This window comes from Microcaecilia unicolor, chromosome 8 (genome assembly GCF_901765095.1).
Source record: "Microcaecilia unicolor chromosome 8, aMicUni1.1, whole genome shotgun sequence".
Classification (NCBI taxonomy): Eukaryota; Metazoa; Chordata; class Amphibia; order Gymnophiona; family Siphonopidae; genus Microcaecilia; species Microcaecilia unicolor.
Genome location: NC_044038.1, coordinates 48,627,469 through 48,651,473, shown reverse-complemented (window position 1 = coordinate 48,651,473; position 24,005 = coordinate 48,627,469). Strand labels below are relative to the sequence as shown.

The following is a 24,005-nucleotide window of genomic DNA, read 5'->3' as shown; positions in this document are numbered from 1 at the left end:
AGCTGATAAAGTGCTGGCGTCTGACATCAGCAGGGAGAAGGGGCACAGCCATAGGACAAGAGCAGGGGAAGGAGGAACTGGAAGACCAATAGGAGACAAGCAAGGGAAGCCAGGCAGAGGAAGAGCAGACGTCAGAAGAAGGCGGGACACTGAGCGAAGGGAAGAAGACACGTCGGGGCGGGGGAGCGCCGCCTCCTTCTCACTAACGCTACGCTGCCGCGCGCCGGAGAGGTAAATTTAAACAAAAAGGAAAAGGATCTGGGGAGAAGAGGGCGGGTAGTGTATTCGGATTACTTCGTAACCCCGTTCCTTTCTTTCTCTTTACTTTTGATTTAAACTTTCTTTTCCGACAAGCACGTCTTGTTTCGCGATGTTAATCGCTGCTTCAGGAACTTTTTATTAAATTAAAAGTATGAAATAAGAGTAATAAAAAGTTCCTGAAGCAGCGATTGACATCGCCAAACAAGACGTGCTTGTCGGAAAAGAAAGTTTAAATCAAAAGTAAAGAGAAAGAAAGGAACGGGGTTACGAAGTAATCCGAATACATTCATACCAGCGAAAGCATTACCGCATACCTCATGATCTCATGAACAGGAGACAGGGTTGGAAACATAGGAGAACGGTTACCAGCCGGCTGGAGAAGAACAAAGAACTCAGCTAAGTGCACTATACATGAGACTGAGGGGATAATGTGGTTAAGCACAAGCAGTAAAATAATGAGGGTATTTGGACATGGAATAAATTAACAATTAGTGTGGTTAGGATACTTTGATGGAAGATGTAACAGTATGTGTTGATTCAAGCCAGCCAAAGCAAAGTTAAGCAGTTTTTGGTATGGTACAAATTATAACAATTGGGCATTAAGACCTATGATAAGAATAACCCCACAGAATCCCTGGAATCCTTTATATTAAGGTTCTGTTTCACCAGTTGGTGATAGACCAGGGGTGGAGGTGTTGAGGTCAGTTTGACAAACTAATAATAGCATTGGGGGTCCGGGTCAACACATACGACAATCCTTGGAAGTAAGATATTATAGATTATAGTAGACCAAGGAACCCAAATAAAGGGAAAATAGAGAAGTAGTATACCATGCCATACTTTGTATTGTTAGTTGAATATTTTTACTGCTGTAACTGCCTATTACTCATGTTTGATCTATTCTTACTGTACACCGCCTTGAGTGAATTCCTTCAAAAAGGCGGTAAATAAATCCTAATAAATAAATCTGGGCAATTAAAACATAAATTTTCTGGATATATAATCTGCTTTGAACCTAGTGTGGGAGTTAAGAATAGCCATACTAGGTCAGACCAATGGTCCATCTAGCCCAGTATCCTGTTTCCAACAGAGGCCAATACAGGTCACAACTATCTGGTAGAAACTCAAACCGTAGCAAATAATAGTTGGCGGAATATAAATACCATATTACCATTGATTTAAACCATTTGGAACAACTGTATTGAACCTAAATATAAAACATTGTTTTGCTCTTTAAAGTAATTTGTCAACGTCCCCTCCTTTTCAGGAGGGTCTTGGCATAGACAGCACACAGAAATGATAATCTTCAAAACAATGCTCAATTAAAAGTCTCTTGTTAAGCTGGGGGTTACCAAGTACGCAATTAAGAAAGCTAGAATTTTTTACTACGTGAAGCATATTGATGGTCCCAAAATTAGCATTAGAAAGCTCTATTCCTTTCTTAATTCCATGCTAAATACTCATTCAGTAGCCGAGATCAATGTACCTAATTCCATCTGCAGACCAACTTGCGCGTTATTTAGAGCAGAAAATTATTAAAATCAGAAATGAGCTAAATGGTACTAATATTACCTTAGCTGACCAACTTAGTTCTTCGAATATTTCTTCCCTAGGTTCACCTGCAGATAGGGTTTGGTCTTCCTTCTTTCTACCAACACTTGATTCAGTTAAATTCTCTCCTTTCAAACACTCATCCTCGCATTGCTTGTTAGATGCGTGCCCTACCTATTTATTGAAGTCAGCATCTGACCTGTTTGTTTGTTGTCTCAAGGCTTATTCCCTAAAGACAAAGGCAAAATAATTCTCATGCCCATTCCTTAGAACCCCAAGTCTAGTACGAATGAAGTATCCAATTATAGACAGGTGGCCTCCATACCACTGTTAGTAAAGGTCTGGTGTTCAGTCAAGTCATGGAATACCTTTTGACTCATATCTTACATAGTTCTCAATCAGGGTTTAGACCTGCATATAGTACAGAGACAGTTCCTTACCACCTTGATAACCAATTTCAGGATGGACCTAAGTCGGGGCAAGAAAATTTTGATTTTACAATTTGATATATCCAGAGTTTTTGACACGGTTGACCTATAATATTTTACTGAGTGTGATGGATCAGTTTGGCATTTGTGGTGAAATCCTGCAATGGTTCAATGGTTTCCCAGTCAAGACAATATCAAGTAAAGTTATCTGGTAACATTTCTTCACCCTCAGAGATCTTCTCAGTTATTCACATTGCCCATTTGACTCTGTAGTGCATCACTACTTTAGTCACTGGTATGTGAATGAAGATTGACAATTATAGTTTGAAAAGGCCTACATATAACTCTTATATAATAAATGTTCACGTTCACATAATTGTTCCTAAATGGTCTTGCTGCATGGTATTTTGCAATGCAGCCTATACGTGGAATAAGACTTAAAAAGCAAGTCAACTGAAATGAGACCTATAGCAACTTTAATGAACAGTAATCACTTGCTATAGTCAACTCACCCTGACTGGAAACATTGAGGCAGAAGTACATGCCATAGATCTGATACACATACATAGTTCCTGCTGGCATAAACATCGCCACGTTTCTCCCTGTCTGCTTCCCACGCGCTGAATGCGAAGCTTCATCTTCTCCGCCCAGATAAGCTTCAGATTCCACAATTCGGCCTCTCAGCTCTGTCCCATCGGGAAGTTTACGCACCAGAATCTTTGAGGAGAAAGTGAAATTTGTCATTGATAAGAAAGCAGTTGTAACTGGAAATTCATCAGTAACTGTTGCAGAGAGGTGAAAAAAGTGCAGGTGCCGAGAGGGTAATGACAGAAGCAATACGCTGGAACTGGCAGTTTACTCCCTACGCCAAAAAACAGGAGCAGCAACACGAACCAACCAGTGGATGTTTACCTCAGCCATAAAATGGCCAATTTTCTATTTTTTGTATTAATGGCCCTGCACTGTTTCCATGAGCGTGCGGCCATTAAAAGAATTACAGTGTGAGTGCTTACCACCACCCATTTTGTAGGTGGTAAGGGCTCACACAGTATTCCTGAGCTAACCAGTTAACACACAATAATATAGCTACAATGATAAGCTGGATGCTTTGGACAATGTCATCATTCACTTTGTTAGTAGCATGGATTATTTAAAATCTTGGTATTAAGACGATCTTAAATTCTGAAGCCCAAGTTCCCTTTAACTATACCATCTTATGTGGTACATGAGGTCAGGAAGAGGGAGGAAGGGTGTATTGCTAGACAGCAAAACCAGCAGACTCACACCAAAGAAGAAAAAACTAGAAACAAACAAACAAACAAAAAAACAGAACCTACACTGAAGCATGATATTTTTACATTTTGGTATGGCCTAGTTTGCATCTCCGCTACCCTGTTTTGTTTGCACTTTCTGGGATAATGCAGAAAAAATTTTCCATCACAAGACACTATTCTGTTAATTATTCTACATTGTACAGTCGCAAACAGAGTGGTGGGGGGATTAATGTTGAATAATGGCGTCAATTTCTGACAGATGATTGCACAAAGCTGTTGGTTACTGTTAGCGAGACACAGTAATAGATTTACCAGATGTTTGCATACAGCAATTAACTCACTTCATAATAAAGCTTTTTGCCACATGTCCAGTAAAATCACTTAAGTTTCTACTGAATTAACAGGGTCATTTACTAACAACGGGCAGTAACACTATTAACTTATGTTTATTTGCCGTTGGGCTTATTGTATAAAAACGGACATTGTGACAAATGATGCCCATTAACGGTGTTATCACATTCTGTTAAACCTTAAATGAGGAAGAAACTTTAATTTTAGAACCAAACGCAAGTATCAATCTATCTACTAGCACAGATACAGAGAACATGACAGTCTGCCTAGTCTGCTCATCCACTGCAGCTACTCAGCTCTATAACCTCTCCCTGTCCTCCAGAGATCCTTTATGCTTCAGGTCTCTTAGCGTGACTGTGAAGACTCCCCTGCAGAATAAAAAGGTATCACTACAACTTACTCTTAACCTTTATTTCTCCCTATACAGAACCATACAGCAAATGAAATCCATATTTCAAGACTTTGTAGTTTCAGACTATGGGGGTAACTCTACAACTGGCTACCCAGAGTTTGTTACACAATACTAGTGTAACTCGGTATCAGCGTGCCTTACGTTTATACAGTTACATGAGCTAACTGTGGCCGCGTAAATGCAACAGGACCATGCACAACATGTGTAATTCAGAGCCCCGCCCATGCTCCACCCATGAATATACCTCCTTGCATTTAATCCTATGAACCCATCTACCCAACACATATCCAGAAGACGACAATGACCCAGACTACATCTCCCATCAAATTTCCCTATGCTTATCCTGTGTCCCATCCCCCCTCCCGCCTCTCTACCCCCCCTCCAATGATCACCTACCCATTGCTCATATCTCTCCTACTCCCTTCACCCTTGCCCATCTCTACCTACCTATCTCTTTTATTAGTCTGCTATAATTACGCATCAACCTTTTCTTACTTAAGCACGCAATTCTGGAATATACTACCACGCAACTTGAAAACAATCCACGAACTAACCAACTTCCGCAAACTACTGAAGACTCATCTCTTCGACAAAATTTACTGTAAGGAGCAATACACATGAAGTCCACACTCACTATTCCAGAAATACACCAATACATTCTTTTCTGAACTCTCATCCCCCGTAATCTCATCACACTTAAACCTCACTCACAGAAAATGTTATACCGAATGTTCTTTTGCTAAGGTTCTATCACCCTACCAATTTCCCGTTGTCTCTTTCTAGTGATCTATTGTTCTTTTCCTTGTCCTATTCCCTAACGACACCTCGACTTTGTCTCGCTTAACTTCTCACAATGTAATCCATAACTGATTGTAACAAATTGCATTTCCTATGAAGAGAGGCTGAGAAGGCTAGGGCTTTTCAGCTTGGAGAAGAGACGGCTGAGGGGAGATATGATAGAAGTGTATAAAATAATGAGTGGAATGGATCGGGTGGATGTGAAGCGACTGTTCACGCTATCCAAAAATACTAGGACTAGAGGGCATGAGTTGAAGCTACAGTGTGGTAAATTTAAAACGAATCGGAGAAAATTTTTCTTCACCCAACGTGTAATTAGACTCTGGAATTCGTTGCCGGAGAACGTGGTACGGGCGGTTAGCTTGACGGAGTTTAAAAAGGGGTTAGATAGATTCCTAAAGGACAAGTCCATAGACCGCTATTAAATGGACTTGGAAAAATTCCGCATTTTTAGGTATAACTTGTCTGGAATGTTTTTACGTTTGGGGAGCGTGCCAGGTGCCCTTGACCTGGATTGGCCACTGTCGGTGACAGGATGCTGGGCTAGATGGACCTTTGGTCTTTCCCAGTATGGCACTACTTATGTACTTATGTACATTATTTACAATGTACTGTAAGCCTCACTGAGCCCGCAAATAGGTGGGAAAATGTGGGCTACAAATGCAATAAAATAAAAATAAAAAATAAAAAATGAACTTATATTTTCTCTATCAATACTCTGTAATCCATATTATTATGTAAGCTGCATTGAACCTGCTTTGAGTGGGAAAGCGCAGGGTACAAATGTAATAATAAATAAATACATGCTGTGCCATTCTAGAATAGTGTTTCAATGCCCTGCTGGCACTTTTACAGATGAGTGAATACTTAACACACATTCCATACGTTATCAATAGAAAAAGATTCTTTATATTTATTTGTTGCATTTGTAGCCCACATTTTCCCATCTTTTTGCAGGCTCAATGTGGCTTACATATTACCGTTAACGGCGTTAGCCGATTCCGGTCTGAACAAATACATGGTATGAATGAATTCTTATCTGCAAGCAATGAAAATAGTATGAAGGGAGGAAAAAGCCTCAAGAAGCTCACAGCTAATAGCTGAAAGTGCAGGGCTTCTTCATCATTGGCAAAAAACCTACCTGACAAGTTTAATTACTGATTGCAAAGTTTAACTGACCAAAAGTTATCAAAAGTACCAGCTTAAAGTACTTAGCTGTATAGGCTCTCGTCTCTTTCTTCCAGCTACATCAAAATCAGACCGTGACTAACGGTGGCCAGCATTTTGTTAAACTGCGCCGGGGTCAAATCGGTCAGAAAATATAAACTCCGTTCAAAAACTGACAAAACCGTGGAGTAAATATGCAACATCATGTATCAAGGGATGCGTGACTTCCATGCTGCAACTCCCAAAGTAAGGTCCTGGGTGATCTCAAAAACTCAAGTACTATAAGGTCATTTAAATGGTATTAAAGAAAAGAAATAGCTTTTATGACTGAACAGTAGTAACATAAAACTTAAAAATGAATTATGGGGTACTAGGCACTAAGACCTGCTCATACTCATAAGGTAACTGTCTTATCAGTGTACAAACATTCATGGCTTGATAGATATGGATGGACTGCAGCAGGCTTCAACAGCAGCTCCAGTAGCTGAAAATTAAGCCAGTGATTTCTATGGTCTGTGCCCTGAAAATGGCAAGGACAGTTCAGGGACGCAGCCAGACTTCGGTGGGAAGGGGGTCCAGAGCCTGAGGTGAGGGGGCACATTTTAGCCCCCCCCCCCCCCCCCCGCTGCCACCAGCAGCACCACCAACTTTGACGCCCTCCCCCCCCCCCCCCGCCGCCGACCCTCTCAACCCCCCCGCCGCCGTCGCCTACCTTTGCTGGCGGAGGACCCCAACCCCCGCCAATCGAAGCCTTCTTCCTTCGTTTGGTTTCTGAGTCTGATGTCTTGCAACGTCAGACTCACAGAAACAGAACGAAGCCTTGCGATCTGCGGGGCTTCGATCTACGTTGTACGTGCAAGACGTCAAACTCAGAAACCAAACGAAGGAAGAAGGCTTCGGCTGGCGGGGGTTGGGGTCCCCCGCCAGCAAAGGTAGCAGATGACGACGGCGGGTTGACGGCGGGAGGGCGAGTTGAGAGGGTTGTTGGCAAGGGGGTCCAGGGCCAAATCTACGGGGGCCCCATAGTAGCTACGCCCCTGGTTCAAGTATGTATATTTTATCATATATTAGTTTACCTTGTTGGGCAGACCGGGTGGACCATGCAGGTCTTTATCTACGATCATCTATTATGTATATTTGATTTTTTTTTGTTCCACATCTAGGGGCATATTTACTCAAACACTATATATGCTGCCAGGCCCATATATTCCTACGGGTGTAGTAGCAGCACAAGCTAATGCACATTAGTGCACACTAACATTTAATCAGCACGTGGATCAAAAGAAGATAATTCATCAATATTTCAATCCTATTGTGAAGTAAACACTCACAAATTGAATGAAGATAATCAGCACTTACTACTTGAGCTACCAGGCTGACCTGGAATATGTTTTGGGTTATTACAAACATTCAGAGGGCAGTTCTGTAATTGAGCACCTGGAAGGAGCCCAGTCTATAAATTAATATAGGCACCTATTTTCCTTTACTGAATACTAGTCTAACCGGTTATATATGCTTAAAAGATAGGCACCAGCACTTAAACCAGCCACAGAGCTGATGTTAGTCATAGAATAAGAACATAAGAATAGTCTTACTGGGTCAGACCAATGGTCCATCTAGACCAATATCCTGTTCCAACAGTAGCCAATCCAGGTCACATGTACCTGGCAGAAATCTAATTAGTAGCAACATTCCATGCTATCAATCCCAGGGCAAGCAATGGCATCCCCCATGTCTCTCTCAATAGCAGACTATGGACTTTTCCTCCAGGAACTTGTCCAAACATTCTTTAAACCCAGATACACTAACTGCTGTTATCATATGGCAACGAGTTCCAGAGCATCACTATTCTTTGAATGAAAAAATATTTCCTCCTATTTGTTTTAAAAGTATTTCCATGTAATTTCATCGGGTGTCCCTGAGTCTTTGTACTTTTTGAAAAAGTGAAAAATCAATTCCCTTATTACCCGTTCTACACCACTCCGGATTTTGTAGACCTCAATCATAACCTCAGCCGTTTCTTTTCCAAGCTGAAGAGCCCTAACCTCTTTAGCCTTTCCTCATATGAAAGGAGTTCCATCCCCTTTATCGTTTTGGTTGTTCTTCTCTAAAACCTTTAGACGCTAAAAGTAATGCGCTCAAGTGTAATGCCCTCCCCCCTTGCAAATATACGCTATGTAAATTGTGTATTTACAAAACAGCACTCAGGCCGAATTTTGACAGTTACATACACACACAAATGACATTATTCTAAACATTTACACAATTGGTGCATAAATGTTAGTGAAAAAGTATTTAGGGACAATTTACTAGGTACTATTCTTCAGACTATATATACCCCTTAAGAAATAAGAATAGAGTATTATACATCAATTATTATCACAAAATCTATTTATTGCTATAGTGCATTCATCTCGCAAGTATTTTAACATTCAAACATATGTGTCATTCTCCACAATGCTATAAAAACTATGTTATTAGGAGTATAATTACTAATAAATCTTATACCCTCCTATTCCATTGTTGTTCACATCTTCTTTTATTATACAAAAACATAATTCTTGATATCAATAGTCCATGTGGAGCAATGAATGGAAAAATCCCTGTTGTGCTAAGTTATATTGTCCACAACTCTTTTTCACAATCCAAATTGATATTGTTCAGTTCTTGCGATACAGATAATTTCCTGTGTATTAATCTATGAAGATCTTTATACGACAGTTCTTACAGCTCTACACAGGGCTGTGTTTCGCCTTTGACGTCTTCAGGAGCTGTTTATTAATCACTGTAATCCAGCGACATTCCACCAGAATTTCCAACTGTTTCTCATTCCACAGCAGCGTGGCTGTTAATTATAACACAATCACAACGCTGTTTACAATCCATACATGTTATACAAGAAGCTACTCTGCTAATTATCTACTATAATAAAACTCACCCTCAACATTCTGAGGATACTGACGTCAGTGAAGCCAAGCCCTGACTTCCTTCAAAAAGGTTCGAAGGTTCGTGGTGGTGAAGCCACCAAAATCGCTCCGGGCCCCGCCCTCGAGGGCGGAGCAATGGCAGAACGAAGGGGTTGGCAGGGAGGGAGGCAGGGAGTGGGAAATCGCTCCAGGCCCCGCCCTCGCGTCAAACGTCATGACGTTGGGGGCGGAGCAACGGCAGAACAACGAATAAATCTCACTTACATTTTATAACTTGTTCATCCTTTCACTTTTGAGCGCGATCCCTCAGATAGGAGACCGTTCTGGTTGAACCGTCCTTCCCCACTTGTAAACTGTCAGGGACGCCTTCACATGCGCAATAGGAGCCCTCTATATTTAAAGACCCTCCTATCTTGCTGTGTGTCGTCACTATTAATTCCACCTGTGTTTAATTGTCAATCCTCATGCTGATTAACCTCATATTATATTATTTCTGTCCACTCTATCTCCTTATTCAATTCGAATGGATGAAAGGTCCTCCAGAATATGATTCGCTGTTCAATAATTAACAATTTCTGACTCACATTACCTCCCCTGCCGATCTTAACTAGGATAGAAAATTTGAGATCTTTAAGTGTGTAATTTTTGTCCATCCAATGTCGCACCAAGGGTGCTTCTACATTCCCCCATCTGATGTTGCTTAAATGTTCCCCAATTCTGATTTTCAACTTTCTACTTGTTTGAGCAACATACCACAGTTTGCAGGGGCACACAATTACATAAATTACTCCCTCTGTATTAGTTACCTGAACATTTCAGGAAAAATGTTTTTTTGCAATTTTTGATTATATATTGTATCACCCTCTATCGCCTGACTACAATAACAACATGTTGAGCAGGATTTAAATCCCCTCTCCCTAGTTGGTACTTCTTTTACTTGATTATTCACCGACATCAATTCTCCTAAATTTCTGTTCCTACAATATGCAAATTTGGGACGTTCTTCAAATATCGAATGAATTTTCAATATATCCCAGTGTTGCATTATTGCTTTACGTAATTGCATGGTTTGCACTGACTATGGTAATACACATACTAAGGACTGATGGTCTTCAGATTTTTTATACTCTTGAAGTAACCAATCTCGATTGGCATAATTTGCTCTTTTATAAGCTCGCTTGAATACTTTCCTAGGGTAGTGTCTCTGTGCAAATTGATGCATCATTATTTTGGCATGATGTTGGAAACTGGCTTGCTCCGAACATAGTCTCTTTACCCTGAGGAACTGCCCTGTGGGGATGCTTTCTCTTAAATGTTTTGGATGATTACTTGCAAAAGGTAACATGGAATTTCTGTCCGTTTCTTTCCTGTACAGCGATGTCATAAATTTACCATCCTGTATAGATAGATAGATAGATAGATAGATAGATAGATAGATAGATAGATAGATAGATAGATAGATAGATAGATAGATAGATAGGATAGATAGATAGATCAAGAAAATGTATTACTTGTGCATCGCTCTCCTTGTGAAATGTGATGTTCTGATCACAATTATTGATGTAATTTAGAAATTCCCTCAGAAGTAGGTCAGTGCCCGTCCATATGAGTAGGATATCATCGATAAAGCGTTTCCAACTCAAGATGTACTGAGCATATCGGGATGGAAATATATGCTTATTCTCATACTGAGCCATGCATAGGCAAGCTATGGTCGGGGCTACCGTGGCCCCCATTGCGACTCCTTTTACTTGTAAGTAAAATTATTCATTATACTTGAAAATATTGTTGTCTATAATCAAGGTAGTCATTTCCATTATCAATGGTTTATGAGGTGTTGTTAATGAGGTGCGATTAATGTATTCTGCTACCACTGTTTTGGCACCCTGCTGAGGTATGTTGGTGTATAAAGTATTTACGTCAAGAGACGCTAAGATCACTGATGTTTCTTTAGGGACTTGAATTTGATTTAAAATGTGAATTAGGTGTGTTGAATCACATATGTTTGAAGGAATTTGATTATTATAGACAACAATATTTTCAAGTGGAATAGGCGGATATAAGATTTATTAGTAATTATACTAATAACATAGTTTTTATAGCATTGTGGAGAATGACACATATGTTTGAATGTTCAAATACTTGCGAGATGAATGCACTATAGCAATAAATAGATTTTGTGATAATTGATGTATAATACTCTATTCTTATTTCTTAAGGGGCATAAATGTTAGTGCCATAAGTTACAAAATTACGCCCACAATAAAAAAGAACAAATTCACTATGGCTCCAAACCATGTAGAACTTGACCACTCAGTAACAGCTGAACCAAGTGTGTGTGACGGAAGGAGGTAAAGACGCGCTGGCAGAAAGGCTACAGTGTGGCAGAGGAGGACTGTTTACGGCTTTTGCAGGGTGTGAATTCCCATTCCTTAGTGGGCAAATATTTGAGGACAGCTTAGAGTTTTGCCTGCACTTTAAATATCCAAACAATCTGCACCTGCTGCTTGATTTCTTTATTCAATACGCTGTCATCACAGAAAGCAGGGCTAAATTTAGTAACAATATTTTAGCACAGCAACTCAAAGGCTGACCACCGATTAGAGCAATGCTCAGCACTATACACCCTTTGGAGGTCAAATTACTTCAAGGATAAAACATATCAGATTTTGGGGCTGCCATGTCAGAAGTTATTTCTCCCTGATGTTTCTATGACCTCTGCTTGCCCCCTAACCAGGTAACAAATTCTTCAAGGAGTAAATTTTTAATAGAACGCCTAATTGCAAAAAAAAAAAAAAGTATACACATTATTTTAATACCCCATAAAACAAACCCATTGTTTGTACAAACTGTATTTGAAAATTTTATTTTATTTTCATTTTATTTGGATTTTGCTCACACCTTTTCCAGTAGTAGCTCAAGGTGAGTTACATTCAGGTACACTGGGTATTTGATTTGCTGGAAGTGTGGCTGTAGCCTTACAAATACCTGTAAAATGAAACTGTAAACCACTTAGGTCTAAGCAGTATATAAATGCTGAAAAGAAAAGGATAGCAAGAATTAGGTGCATTCACGGTATACCTACAATGCATGTCCTTTTTTAGAAATATATTCATAGTTTCCAAACATACCCCCTTGAAACACCTCTTTTTCTGTGTAACCAGAAAGAGAAATTAGATCTTACCTACTATTTTTTTTTCGTTTAGGCCCTCCAGACCTGTCAAGATGCTTGGGTTATATACGCCTACCAGCAGATGGAGACTGAGAACGTCTGACTCAAACTTTAATAAAACCCCTGTGCTGTTCCCTGCAAGCCAGTATTTCTATAACAAAGCAGATGCTGTAGGACCCCCAGAGACTGTACCTTCATCACCAACCCCACTTTTATGCGGTTCTGGCTTTCTTTACTCACAGAGAACTTCGCAGGATACCCTCTTTTTATTTTTTTATTTTAAACAAACACGGCAACCAAGTTCAAAACCAATTCTTATCCTAATCTGCAAGAACATATTAGCAGGAATAAAAAGGTTTACTGCACCAAAGAAGCTCTGCACTGAGCAGAAAAACACAACAACCTCTGTCTGCAAAGCACCAAACTCACATCTCCCAACCCCCTTTCCTCAGGGTGGGTTCTTGAATGGCCTGGAGTGCTTAAAGGAAAGAAAATTAGCAGGTAAGATCCAATTCTTCCTTAGTTGCCCACCAGATCAGTCAAGATGCTTGGAAGTGTCAAAGCAGTAATTTCAAGAGTGGGACCCCATGAGACTGTAAGATAACACAGCAGACCCAAAACCCACATCCTGTTTGGCCTGCACATCCAATCTGTTTCACACAGAAATGCAAAGAGAACCACATGGCCACCCAAGATATCCTGCAGAGGAATTACACTATTCTCCATCCATGACATTACCACTCTACGTGTAGAATGTGCCTTAAGATTTTTCCGGAACTGGATGACCCTTCTGCAGATAAGCTGATGCAATGGATTCCTTAATTCATCTCGTTATGAATCAGAATGGTGAAACTCTTCCATTCTCTTCAAGTATGCCAACAACACTCTCTTCACATCCAGCTTAGCCAGCGGCCATTGCTCACTATCCCCTGAAGGATCTCCTAAAACCGGCAAGGAAACAGACCAATTCGTATGAAAAGCAAACATCTCCTTGGGGAGAAAAGAAGGAACCAGATGCAAGGAAACTTTCTCCAAACAAAGAAGGCCAAACAACTTTCACAGAAGACACAGAATACTAAAATGGGGTGGGCAAATAAAAATATCTTTGTCTGAGACCCCGTTTAGAGCCTGAGACAGTTGCTCCTCATATCCTCCCTCAGGTCCATCCCCCTCACCGCAGTCTGTCAAACATCACTACTCTTCCACTAATGTAGCTGGAAGAGTAGTGATGTTTGACAGACGACAGTGAGGGGGATGGAACTGAGGGAGGATATGAGGAGCAGCTGTTTCAGGCTCTAAACGATGTCTCAGACAAAGCAAAGAAAGCCAAAGACTTTCTGGTCCAGCTGAGTGGAGGAGTGGCCTAGTGGTTAGAGCGCCAGTCTTGAAATCCAGAGGTGGCCGGTTCAAACCCTCCTGCTGCTCCTTGTGACCTTGGGCAAGTCACTTAACCCTCTATTGCCTCAGGTACAAACTTAGACTGTGAGCCCTCCTGGGACAGAGAAATATCCAGAGTACCTGAATGTAACTCACCTTGAGCTACTACTGAAAAAGGTGTGAGCAAGATCTAAATAAATAAATATGTGAGAATCTACATGGAATGTTGCTAGTGGAGGAGTAGCCTAGTGGTTAGTGCAGTGGAACATGGAATGTTGCTACTATTTGAGATTCTAGATGGAATGTTGCTACTCTTTTCTGTTGCTAGTATTTGAGATTCTACATGGAATGTTAATGTTGCTATTCCACTAGCAACATTCCATGTAGAAGCCTGTCCTTGCAGATCAGCAACACGGCCGCGCAGGCTTGTTTCTGTGAGTCTGACGACCTGCACGTACGTGCAGGACGTCAGACTCACAGAAACAGAAGCCTGCGCGGCCGCGTTGCTGATCTGCAACGGCAGGCTTCTACATAGAACATTGCTAGTGGAGGAGTAGCCTAATGGTTAGAGCACTGGTCTTGTAATCCAGAGGTGGCCAGTTCAAATCCCACTGCTGCTCCTTGTGATCTTGGGCAAGTCACTTAACCCTCCATTGCCTCAGGTACAAACGTAGACTGTGAGCCCTCCTGGAACAGAGAAATAGCCAGTGTACCTGAATGTAACTCACCTTGAGCTACTACTGGAAAAGGTGTGAGCAAAAATGCAAATAAATAAATAACATATTGCAGCACATACAGTTTTCAGAGACTCCTGAGAAAATTAAAGAGTCATGGGATAGCAGACAAGGTTCTGGTGTAGATTAGGAATTGGTTATTGAACGGGGTAGGGTTAAATGGTCATCTCTCAATGGAGGAGGATGAACAGTGGAGTGCTGCAGGGATCTGTACTGGGACTGGTGCTATTCAACGTATTTATAAATGATATGGAAATCGGAATGACGAGTGAGGCGATTAAATCTGCAGATGATACAAAACTATTCAAGGTCGTTAAAACATGTGCAGACTGTAAACTGCAGGATGACCTTAGGAAATTGGAAGACTGGGCGTCCAAATGGCAGATGAAATTTATTGTGGACAAATGCAAGGTGATGTACATTGGAGATAATAATCTGAATCATAGTTACCTGATGCTAGGGTCCACCTTGGGGGGTCAGTGCTCAAGAAAGAGATCTGGGTGTCGTTGTAGATAATACGCTGAAATCTTCTGCTCAGTTTGTGGTGGGAGCCAAAAGAGCACACAGGATGCTAGGAATTATTAGGAAAGGGATGTTGAGTAAGACTGAAAATACTATAATGCCTTTGTATCGCATCCGCACCTTGAGTATTGTGTTCAGTTCTGGTCACTGTATCTTTAAAAAGATATAGGGGAATTAGAAAAGGGTCAAAGAAGAGCAACCAAAATGATAAAGGGGATGGAACTCCTCTTGTATGAGTAGAGGAGTGTGGTAGCCGTGTTAGTCCACTCTTAAGGTTATCAATAGAAATCAAACAAAATAAAACATGGAAAAGAAAATAAGATGATACCTTTTTTATTGGACATAACTTAATACATTTCTTGATTAGCTTTCGAAGGTTGCCCTTCTTCCTCAGATCGGAAATAAGCAAATGTGCTAGCTGACAGCTAGCACATTTGCTTATTTCCGATCTGAGAAAGAAGGGCAACCTTCGAAAGCTAATCAAGAAATGTATTAAGTTATGTCCAATAAAAAAAGGTATCATCTTATTTTCTTTTCCATGTTTTATTTTGTTTGATTTCTATTGATAACCTCTTGTATGAGGAAAGGCTAAAGAGGTTAGGGCTCTTCAGCTTGGAAAAGAGATGGATGATTGAGGTCTACAAAATCCTGAGTGGTGTAGAACAAATAGAAGTAAATCAATTTTTTACTCTTTCAAAAAGTACAAAGACCAGGGGACACTGAATGAAATTACACGGAAATACTTTTAAAACAAATAGGAGGAAATATTTTTTCACTCAAATAATAGTTAAGCTTTGGAATGTTACTACTAATTGGGTTTCTGCCAGGTACTTGTGACCTGGATTGGCCACTGTTGGAAACTGAGCTAGATGGGCCATTGTTCTGACCCAGTATGGCTATTCTTGTGTTCTTATATTTTGGTTACCTTAATAGCTATACCTGGATTTAGGTTTTCGAGATCTGAATTTTAGGACCGGTGTATGTAACTTGACAACTCTGTGTTCCCGTATTCATTTTTAGAAATTTTGAGGCTGTTTTCTTAATGCAGTTTTGGAATTAAAATATAGTCCTCTGACTTGACTCCCATGGTAACTAAGTTGAAGTAAAATAGCAACTTTAACTACAGCTTAGTAAACTCCCCCCCCCCTTACTTTTGGGAAGGGCAGGGAATGTCAGAAGATAAACTTACTCCTCCGTTTATTTTCAATCAACAGACAGTCAACTTACTCAATAAAGGTCCACTATTGTCAAAAACAGAAACCTTTGGAACAGCAGATGGATGAACTGCAAAACTGCATAAAGCTATCAGCTTCAAGTGACAAAAGAGCTCTTACTCTTAACTCAACACCCTGGTCCTGACACTCAGATCTTAAAAACCTAAAATAGGGTATAGCTTTTAAGGTAGCCAAAATATGCTGGAATCTTATCTACTATAATAATTTGCACCTCCAACATTCTGAAGCTGACTCCGTGGCAGACTTCAGTGAAGGGTTCGTAAGTCTGTCACCATCTCTCTTTGTCCCGCCCTCGCGTCAAAACGTGATGACGTCGAGGACAGAAGAGAGGGAAGGGCACGCTGCAGAGTTGCCAGGCAAAGGAACGCGACATCACACGCATGAGGGTGTCATCGTCTCTCCCTTCCAGTTCCAGGCCCCCTCCCTCCGATTTTTAAAAGTCATCTTCACTTACCAAGTCAGGGTTACGGCGGCCGGCAGCAGCGGTAAAACACGTGCAGGCTCAGCCCTTCTCTCTCTCTCAGTTGTGGTCCCACCCTTGCAGAAACTGGAAATGAGGGCGGGACCATAGCTGAGAGAGAGAGAAGGGCCGAGCCTGCACGCATTTTACCACTGCTGGCAGCCGCCATAACCCCAACGAGCTAAGTCAAGATGACTTTTTAAATTCGTAGGGAGGGGCCTGGAACTGGAAGGGAGGGAGGAAGGGAGGGACGACGACCCTGGAACTGGGAGGGAGGGACGAACTGAGGGGGGGAGCCTGAAACTCAGAGGGAGGGGGAGAGCCTGAAACTCGGAGGAATGGAAGGAGGGGAGCCTGAAACTCGGAGGGAGGGGTGGACCCTGACACTCGGAGGGCGGGAGGGAGGAGGGGACCCTGAAACTCGGAGGGAGGGGATGACCCTGGAACTTGAAGGGAGGGGGGGCGGTCCTGCAACTGGGAGGGAGGGGGGGCGAGCGGGGGGCGCTCCTGGCACACTCTCAATCTCACACACAGACTCTCTCTCTCACAGACACACTCGCACCCAGTCTCACTCTCTGTCACACACACACACTCGCACATTCACTCTCACTCTCTCACACAGTCACTCTCACACAAGCTCTCTCAAACATACATATTCCGAGGAAATCCTTGCTAGCACCCGTTTCATTTCTTTCAGAAACTGGCTTTTTTCACTAGTAATAAATATATCTTACAAAATATTCATTGTGGATATGCTGAAAACCAGGCCTTGGAGAGAGTCTGAAGGACCAAGTTAAGGGCTGATTGGCTCAGCCACACCTGAACAGGTAGGAATCTTTCAGATATATCTTTGCTGGTAGTCTAATTCATCCTGATTAAGTACAAGTTACTACATGCAAAGGAAAAGCTGAAAAGGCAGTTACTGGTATCCAACAGGAAGGTTAAAATGTTCCACACATGCCGGACCATTGACCAACTATGTTTAAAAGTCACTTTAGGATCATGTTGCAGGACCTGGGTGCTATATCCTATAGTTTGTAAACTACTGCTGGAAATACCCAAATGATGGAAATAAATCTTAACCCAAATTACCTGTCCAAGAAATGATTTAGCCAAACTGATGCATGGTTGGTTGAAAAAGTCTGAACCTAACCGGAAAGTTTTCATTTTCTCATCACCAAAATATTTGCTGGTCACTGAGCAGGTATCCCCTTTCCCATCTTGAGTAAGCAACAGGTTCTCCGCTGAAAGGTTTTCAGGAATACTTCTTTTCGGTTCTTCATCATCTAAATTTGGCACCCGTCTTCTTTTCCTTGACATGGCTTTCCAAAGCCTATCATGAATGGGAAGAAATATTCAATCTTGCATGTGTTTAAGTTTTAAAAAGTTCCTCTAACCTGAGGAAAAGAGCAGATAACTGTGTATGGCAGGCGATACCATCACTGTAAGGCTAAAGAATGTTTCAAAATGACAGGACCTCAGTAAATCTGAGACCCTAAAACAGGTACACATTTGTATAACCGTGCAAACCGGTAATTGCAAACCTCATTGTACCTGGTAATTAAGACCCTAAAGGCTTTACACCTGTTAGTAAAATGGGCTTTATAGCCTATTGCTAAATACCCCTGACAGTGGCCAATTTTAATACAGTTTAGTAAATAGGTACCTTATTTAAACAAAAAATTGTTAGTTTAAGTTACTGCAAGTTGCATAATAATGAGATGCAAAGTATGCAAATGCATGCAAAACATCTCATGAATCACAGCTTGCACTAAAAAGCTGCATTATTTTTTTCCCAGACCAGGAGCATCAGGCCACTAACATACAGCCCAATGCTTTTGGGCACCATCTCCAAAGACCCCCACGAGCCTCTCTAGCACCTCACCCCAGGCTTCCAATTCATGGAGGTCCGCGGGTTCTGGGGCAGGAACGATCTCCAGTCAGTGCCTCAACCTCCTTACAGTAGTACCATGAGACTACCATTAGGGGTTGCCAGCATCATGTTGAACCTGCCACTGGCAGGGGCAACAGCAACTAGAGATGGCTCCTGTTCCAGAACCCCTAGACCAGCAGGGATTGCTGGAAAAAGAACTCTTAACTTTGGGAAGCTCTGATCCCTTTAAGAAGGTTCCCAGGGAGCTGAATAATGAAGTTTGTGGGGCTGATCACAAATTGTGTTATTCATTCACTGCTTGTGTCACTAACCTGCTTTAGTGAGTTACCACAGGTTAGTGACTCCTATGGTAAACTGAGCTGCAGTAAAATGGGAACTTTTGCTGCAGCTTAGTAACATCTCCCCTTACCTTTCAGGGAGAAGGAGAGTTCAGATGACGAACTTACTCCTTCATTCATTTTCAATCAGCAGGCAGTCAAATTATTCAATACAGGTCTGCTATTTGCTGAAAACAGGAACTCTTGGAACCTCAGAGTACTGTATTAAATAAACAACAGCAGAATATCTAAAAACGAATAGATGGTCACAGAGCTGCCATGTTACCCAGCACCAAGAGATAGACTTTTTCAAATTACACCCCAGAGCAGTATTTGTAGTATCTGATTTCACTCACTGAAATTAATGCTGCAGATACCAAAATGTGACTGGCTGGGGCTGTCAAAAATCATCCCTCACCCAAAGTATCCGTCCTGGAACTGGGTAAGTTGGACCTCTGTGGGCCATTATTTTCACATCTTGTGAATAGTAAGGAACTCTGAGAATATACATTTAAGATCTATTACCAAGGTAAAAGTATAACATTTGAATTAGGAACACATCCTGCCAGTGCAAGTATACTGAAGCCCTAGGCAAGCTTTCAATCTTACCCTTCCCACCTCACTCTACCCCCTTCAATTCATTTCCAGGTCCTTCAGATCCCTCCCTCCAAGATTTTGATAATTAAACTCTAGAATCATATACACTCTACAACAACTGTACAAAATTCATAATTGTGCATCATGCTTTTAAATATTAAACTCTGTTTTGCAGGTAAGGGTAGGTTCTCATGGTTCTTTAAGTTTGTCTGGCTGTCAGGATCGCACAGTTTTGCTTTGACCGGGACTGCTTTTTGCTACCCCCCTTCAAGCTATTGCCCTAGGCAATCGCCTAGTCTTGCTCACTGGTTGGCCAAGTCCTGCACCCTGCCTCGGTACATAAGAACTTTTAAGCAAGCAAAGATACCAAATCACACGCGTTCGGCTGTACTCACACGCCAAGCACCCATCCTCACTCCGCATCACCTGCCATCTCTCCCTCTATCTTGCACTCTCCTCCTGTCCGCGATACGGCACCTCACCCCCACCAAATGAAGCTCATACCTGACTCTGAGGTCGCCCACAGATTTCCTTCTCCGATGCCCCGTAACCCTCCCCTATACACCTGCAACAACATCCTGCCTGCCTTGCCAGAAACAGGAAGTTGCGTCAGAGGCGAGCGTTCAGCATCAGCGCGTAGCTAGCTCGCCTAGCACTGCAGCAGCAGCCAGCACTGCTAGCAGCCTAGCAGCACTGAGCACACAGGGCTTAACTGGAGTAGGTTGGGGAATGAATGTTGATGTCCTCCGTAAAAGTATCATAGATACGAGGATACCCATGTGGCTGTTTCACAAATCTGTGTAGATGTGCTTTTACTAGCCACATTGTCCGAAGACGATGAGCTGTGTCCTAAGGAATCTGCATTTTCATAGTAGAAAAAGATACAAGCCGTCCCATAGAAAAAGAAATAACTCAGATGGGCGGCCTGGACATTTCAATAAATGATAAGTGCTCGTGCAGTGAAGCGCACGCTCTAAAGTATACAGTCTGTGTTGATTAGTGCAGCGGGCGGCGGTTGGTCCTGCCAACCTGGGTTCGATTCCCACTGCAGCTCTTTCTGACCTTTGGCAAGTCACTTAACCCTCCATTGCCCCAGGTACAAAAACTGAGATTGTGAGCCTTCAAGTACCTGTACCTGTAGATCTAGTAGTGCTAAAGAAAATCAGTATGAGTGGGTGTCCCGAATAGTGGAAGTATTATAGATTGAATTAAATAAAATGGAGACACCACCTTAGGAAGAAATGTTGGGTGTGGTCAAAGGACTATCTTCTTATGCAATATTTGAGTATATGGCTCATAGTGTACCAGCACTTGAAACTCACCAATACAGTGTGCTGATGTGATCCAATTTAAATGCCTAATCTCTGCATCACAACCAAACTAAAGCATGTAATGGACATAACACAACTCTTCCGTTCTCCGATCCCCTAATGTGGCTGTGCCACATGAACTTGATCCTACCACAACATCACCCTGTATTTGTTCACACCGGAGCCTGCAAAGGCCTCTCCAGTACTATGTAAGCCACATTAAGCATAGAAATAGGTGGGAAAATGTGGGATACAAATGTAATAAATAATCCAAAAAGAGCTTTCTCCATGTGATATGCAGTGCATCAGTACTTGCTTTCTGCCGGGGCTGATGCAGCAACACTTATACCAAGGAGATTTATGAGCAAGAACACAGTCACATCCATGTATGTGCCAGCAGCATCAGAGGTTACCTGATGTGGCACATGCGTGTGGCAATCTCCACGTGCTAAACAACCATATACAATAATGAAGGAGATAGGTAAAGACTCAACTGGCATTTGATCTGACCACACATTAAATTTATAGAATGAAGAGGTGATGCCTCAAGAAGCCCCCGGCTAGATAACTAGAAAACTCAAGCTCAAGGGGGCTGGGCTGCTTCAACATCGGCAAACACCCCTGGACAATTAAATGATCCTCTGCAAATAATTTTTTACTTATTGCTTACTTTTCCTTACTTTAGAATTAAATATACGAATTACTTAGCTTTTATTCAATCTAAGCTCTTTGAGACGCTGGATACGGCCATGACCAACGGTGGCCAGCGTTTCGTCACCTGCCTTAGGGTCAGATGGTCTGTGTCAATCTTAGCCTAGAGAATACTCAGCTCCAACGGGCCAGCCAGATCGCTACCCTACTCATGGAGGTTGCCACACCCATGCGCCGGTCGTTGGTCCTTGCATCAGCTTGGGCAGAGAGCGCAAGTGTGGCTGGGCTGAATTAAGTGTTAAATAATGCACCGGGAGTTTATGCTGGTTTGGTAGTTAAGGGCAGACTAGGAGCCAACATAGAAATTAAGCTACTTTGAATATAACAAACCAACTAAAGGCAGTTGCTACTGGGCCGCACTGTGCAGATTCACGGCAGTCTGACATTGCTTCCTACTCCAATTCAAAGCTGGCAGCTGCAAATGTGCACAGTGCAGCCTGCAGTGTCTTTCCTTGGTTTTCCTGCTGGGGGGGGGGGGGCTCAGAAACTAGAAGGAAAGGTCTGAGGGAAGGGACAGATGCTGGAAGGAAGGGGAGGGTTTCAGTCTTATTTATTTATGATTTTATGTGGGGAATAAAATCAATCTGCTGTTTTGCTGGCCATTTTGGATTTTGCAGACTGTTTGCCCACTTGTTTTCTTGTTACTTCACATTATGCCTAGTACTAGATTTTGGATTTGGATTAAGATCACACCTTTCTCAGTAATAGCTCAAGGCAAGTTACATTTAGATACAGTAGGCATTTTCCAATCCCATGGAGGGTTTACAGTTTGTCAGTGAATATTCATGAGAGATATTTGCATGCACTGCCTCCAGTGCATGCAGATATGTTCATGAATATTCATTGTAGATATCCCATAAAACTTGACTGGCTGGGGTGCCTCCAGGATCAGGTTTGGGAACCACTGATTTAAGTTTTGTACATGATTTGGAGGATTAAATGACTTGTCAAAGACCTCAAGGAGCAGCAGTGGAGTTTAAATTCTGGCTTCCCTGGTTGTCAGCCTGCTGCTGTAACCATTAGGTACATATTAGCTGTACCTAATGTTTGGTAACTCAACAGCAAACTAAAGGCTAGCGAAGCAGAAACCTGATGGCCCTTTGGCAACCTACTAAAAACATTGATAGGTAACATAGGCTGCATCTTTCTCAGTATGTTCTTATTTTATGGATGCCAGTGACCTCAGGATATTTGTTACAGTGCTGCTGAAAATCACTGTTCACTTGGCCAACAGGAAGTTGCTGGACTGGGGAGCTGGTGCTGACTGAGAGCCATGTGTTAAAGTACCTTTTCTTATTTGAGAGGTAGCCCCTTAATAATTTTTGTTGCCCTTTGAACCTTTTCTAATTCTGCTATATCTTTTTTGAGATATGGAGGGGCATAATCGAACGTCACCGGCGATCTATTTTGGCAGCGGCGCAACAGCTGGCCGGAGCCATATTATCGAAAAAAATGGCCAACCATCTTTTTTTTCGATAATACGGTTTAGCCCGGCCAAATGCCAGAGTTCGCCAGGTTTGAGATCGCCGGTTTTGTTTTTCAGCGATAATGGAAAAAAATGCCGCCCATCTCAAACCCGGCGAAATCCAAGGCATTTGGTCGTGGGAGGAGCCAGCATTTTTAGTGCACTGGTCCCCCTCACATGCCAGGGCACCCTAGGGGGCACTTCTAAAAATGTTTAAAAAATACAAAAAAAGCTCCCAGGTGCATAGCTCCCTAACCTTGGGTGCTGAGCCCCCCAAATCCTCCCCAAACCCACTCCCCACACTTCTACTCCATTACCATAGCCCTTATGGGTTAAGGGTGGCACTTACATATGGGTACAGTGGGTTTTGGGGGGGTTGGAGGGCTCAACACTTAGCACCACAAGTGTAACAGGTAGGGGAGGGGAGGGGAGGGGATGGACCTGGGTCTGCCTGCCTGGGTCATACCCAGCTCCTTCACAGCAGTATGCAGGTCCCTGGAGCAGTTGTTAGTGGGTGCAGTGGACTTCAGGCAGGTGGACCCAGGCCCATCCCCCCCTACCTGTTACACTTGTGCCGGTAAATGGGAGCCCTCCAAACCACCCCCAAACCCCACTGTACCCACATCTAGGTGCCCCCTTCAGCCATAAGTGCTATGGTAATGGTGTAGAGTTCTGGGGAGTGGGTTTTGGGGGGGATTTAGGGGGCTCAGCACCCAAGGTAAGGGAGCTATGGACTTGGGAGTTATTTTAATTTTTTTTTAATTGTTACAAGTGCCCCCTAGGGTGCCCGGTTGGTGTCCTGGCATGTGAGGCGGACCAGTGCACTACGAATCCTGCCCCCCCCCCATGACCAAATGCCTTGGATTTGTTAGTTTTTGAGCTGGGTGCCTTCGGTTTCCATTATCGCTGAAAACCGATACCGCCCAGCTCAAATCCGCCCAAATCCAATGCATTTGCCCAGCACCAACCATATTATCGAAACAAAAGATGGATGCCCATCTTTTTTGAAAATACAGTCTGGCCCGCCCCTTCGCGGACCTGT

General features: G+C 42.4%; 1 protein-coding gene across 2 annotated transcripts in view; it reads right to left on the bottom strand.

The window, feature by feature from the left end:
* Positions 1–20,066, bottom strand: part of MPG (N-methylpurine DNA glycosylase) — a 46,337-nt gene extending 26,271 nt beyond the window's left edge. Inside the window, exons 1-3 of one of the 2 annotated variants that reach the window (XM_030212994.1) lie at positions 19,982–20,066; positions 17,762–18,002; positions 2,753–2,957 (exon numbers count right to left, since the gene is read on the bottom strand). In XM_030212994.1, coding sequence (XP_030068854.1) covers positions 2,753–2,957; positions 17,762–17,989 — 433 coding nt within the window. In that variant the 5' untranslated portion in view covers positions 17,990–18,002; positions 19,982–20,066. Of the gene's footprint in view, positions 1–2,752; positions 2,958–17,761; positions 18,003–19,872; positions 19,953–19,981 lie in introns of those variants that run through there. The other variant, XM_030212995.1, reaches the window with a different exon arrangement.
* Between the last annotated feature and the right edge of the window lie 3,939 nt (positions 20,067–24,005).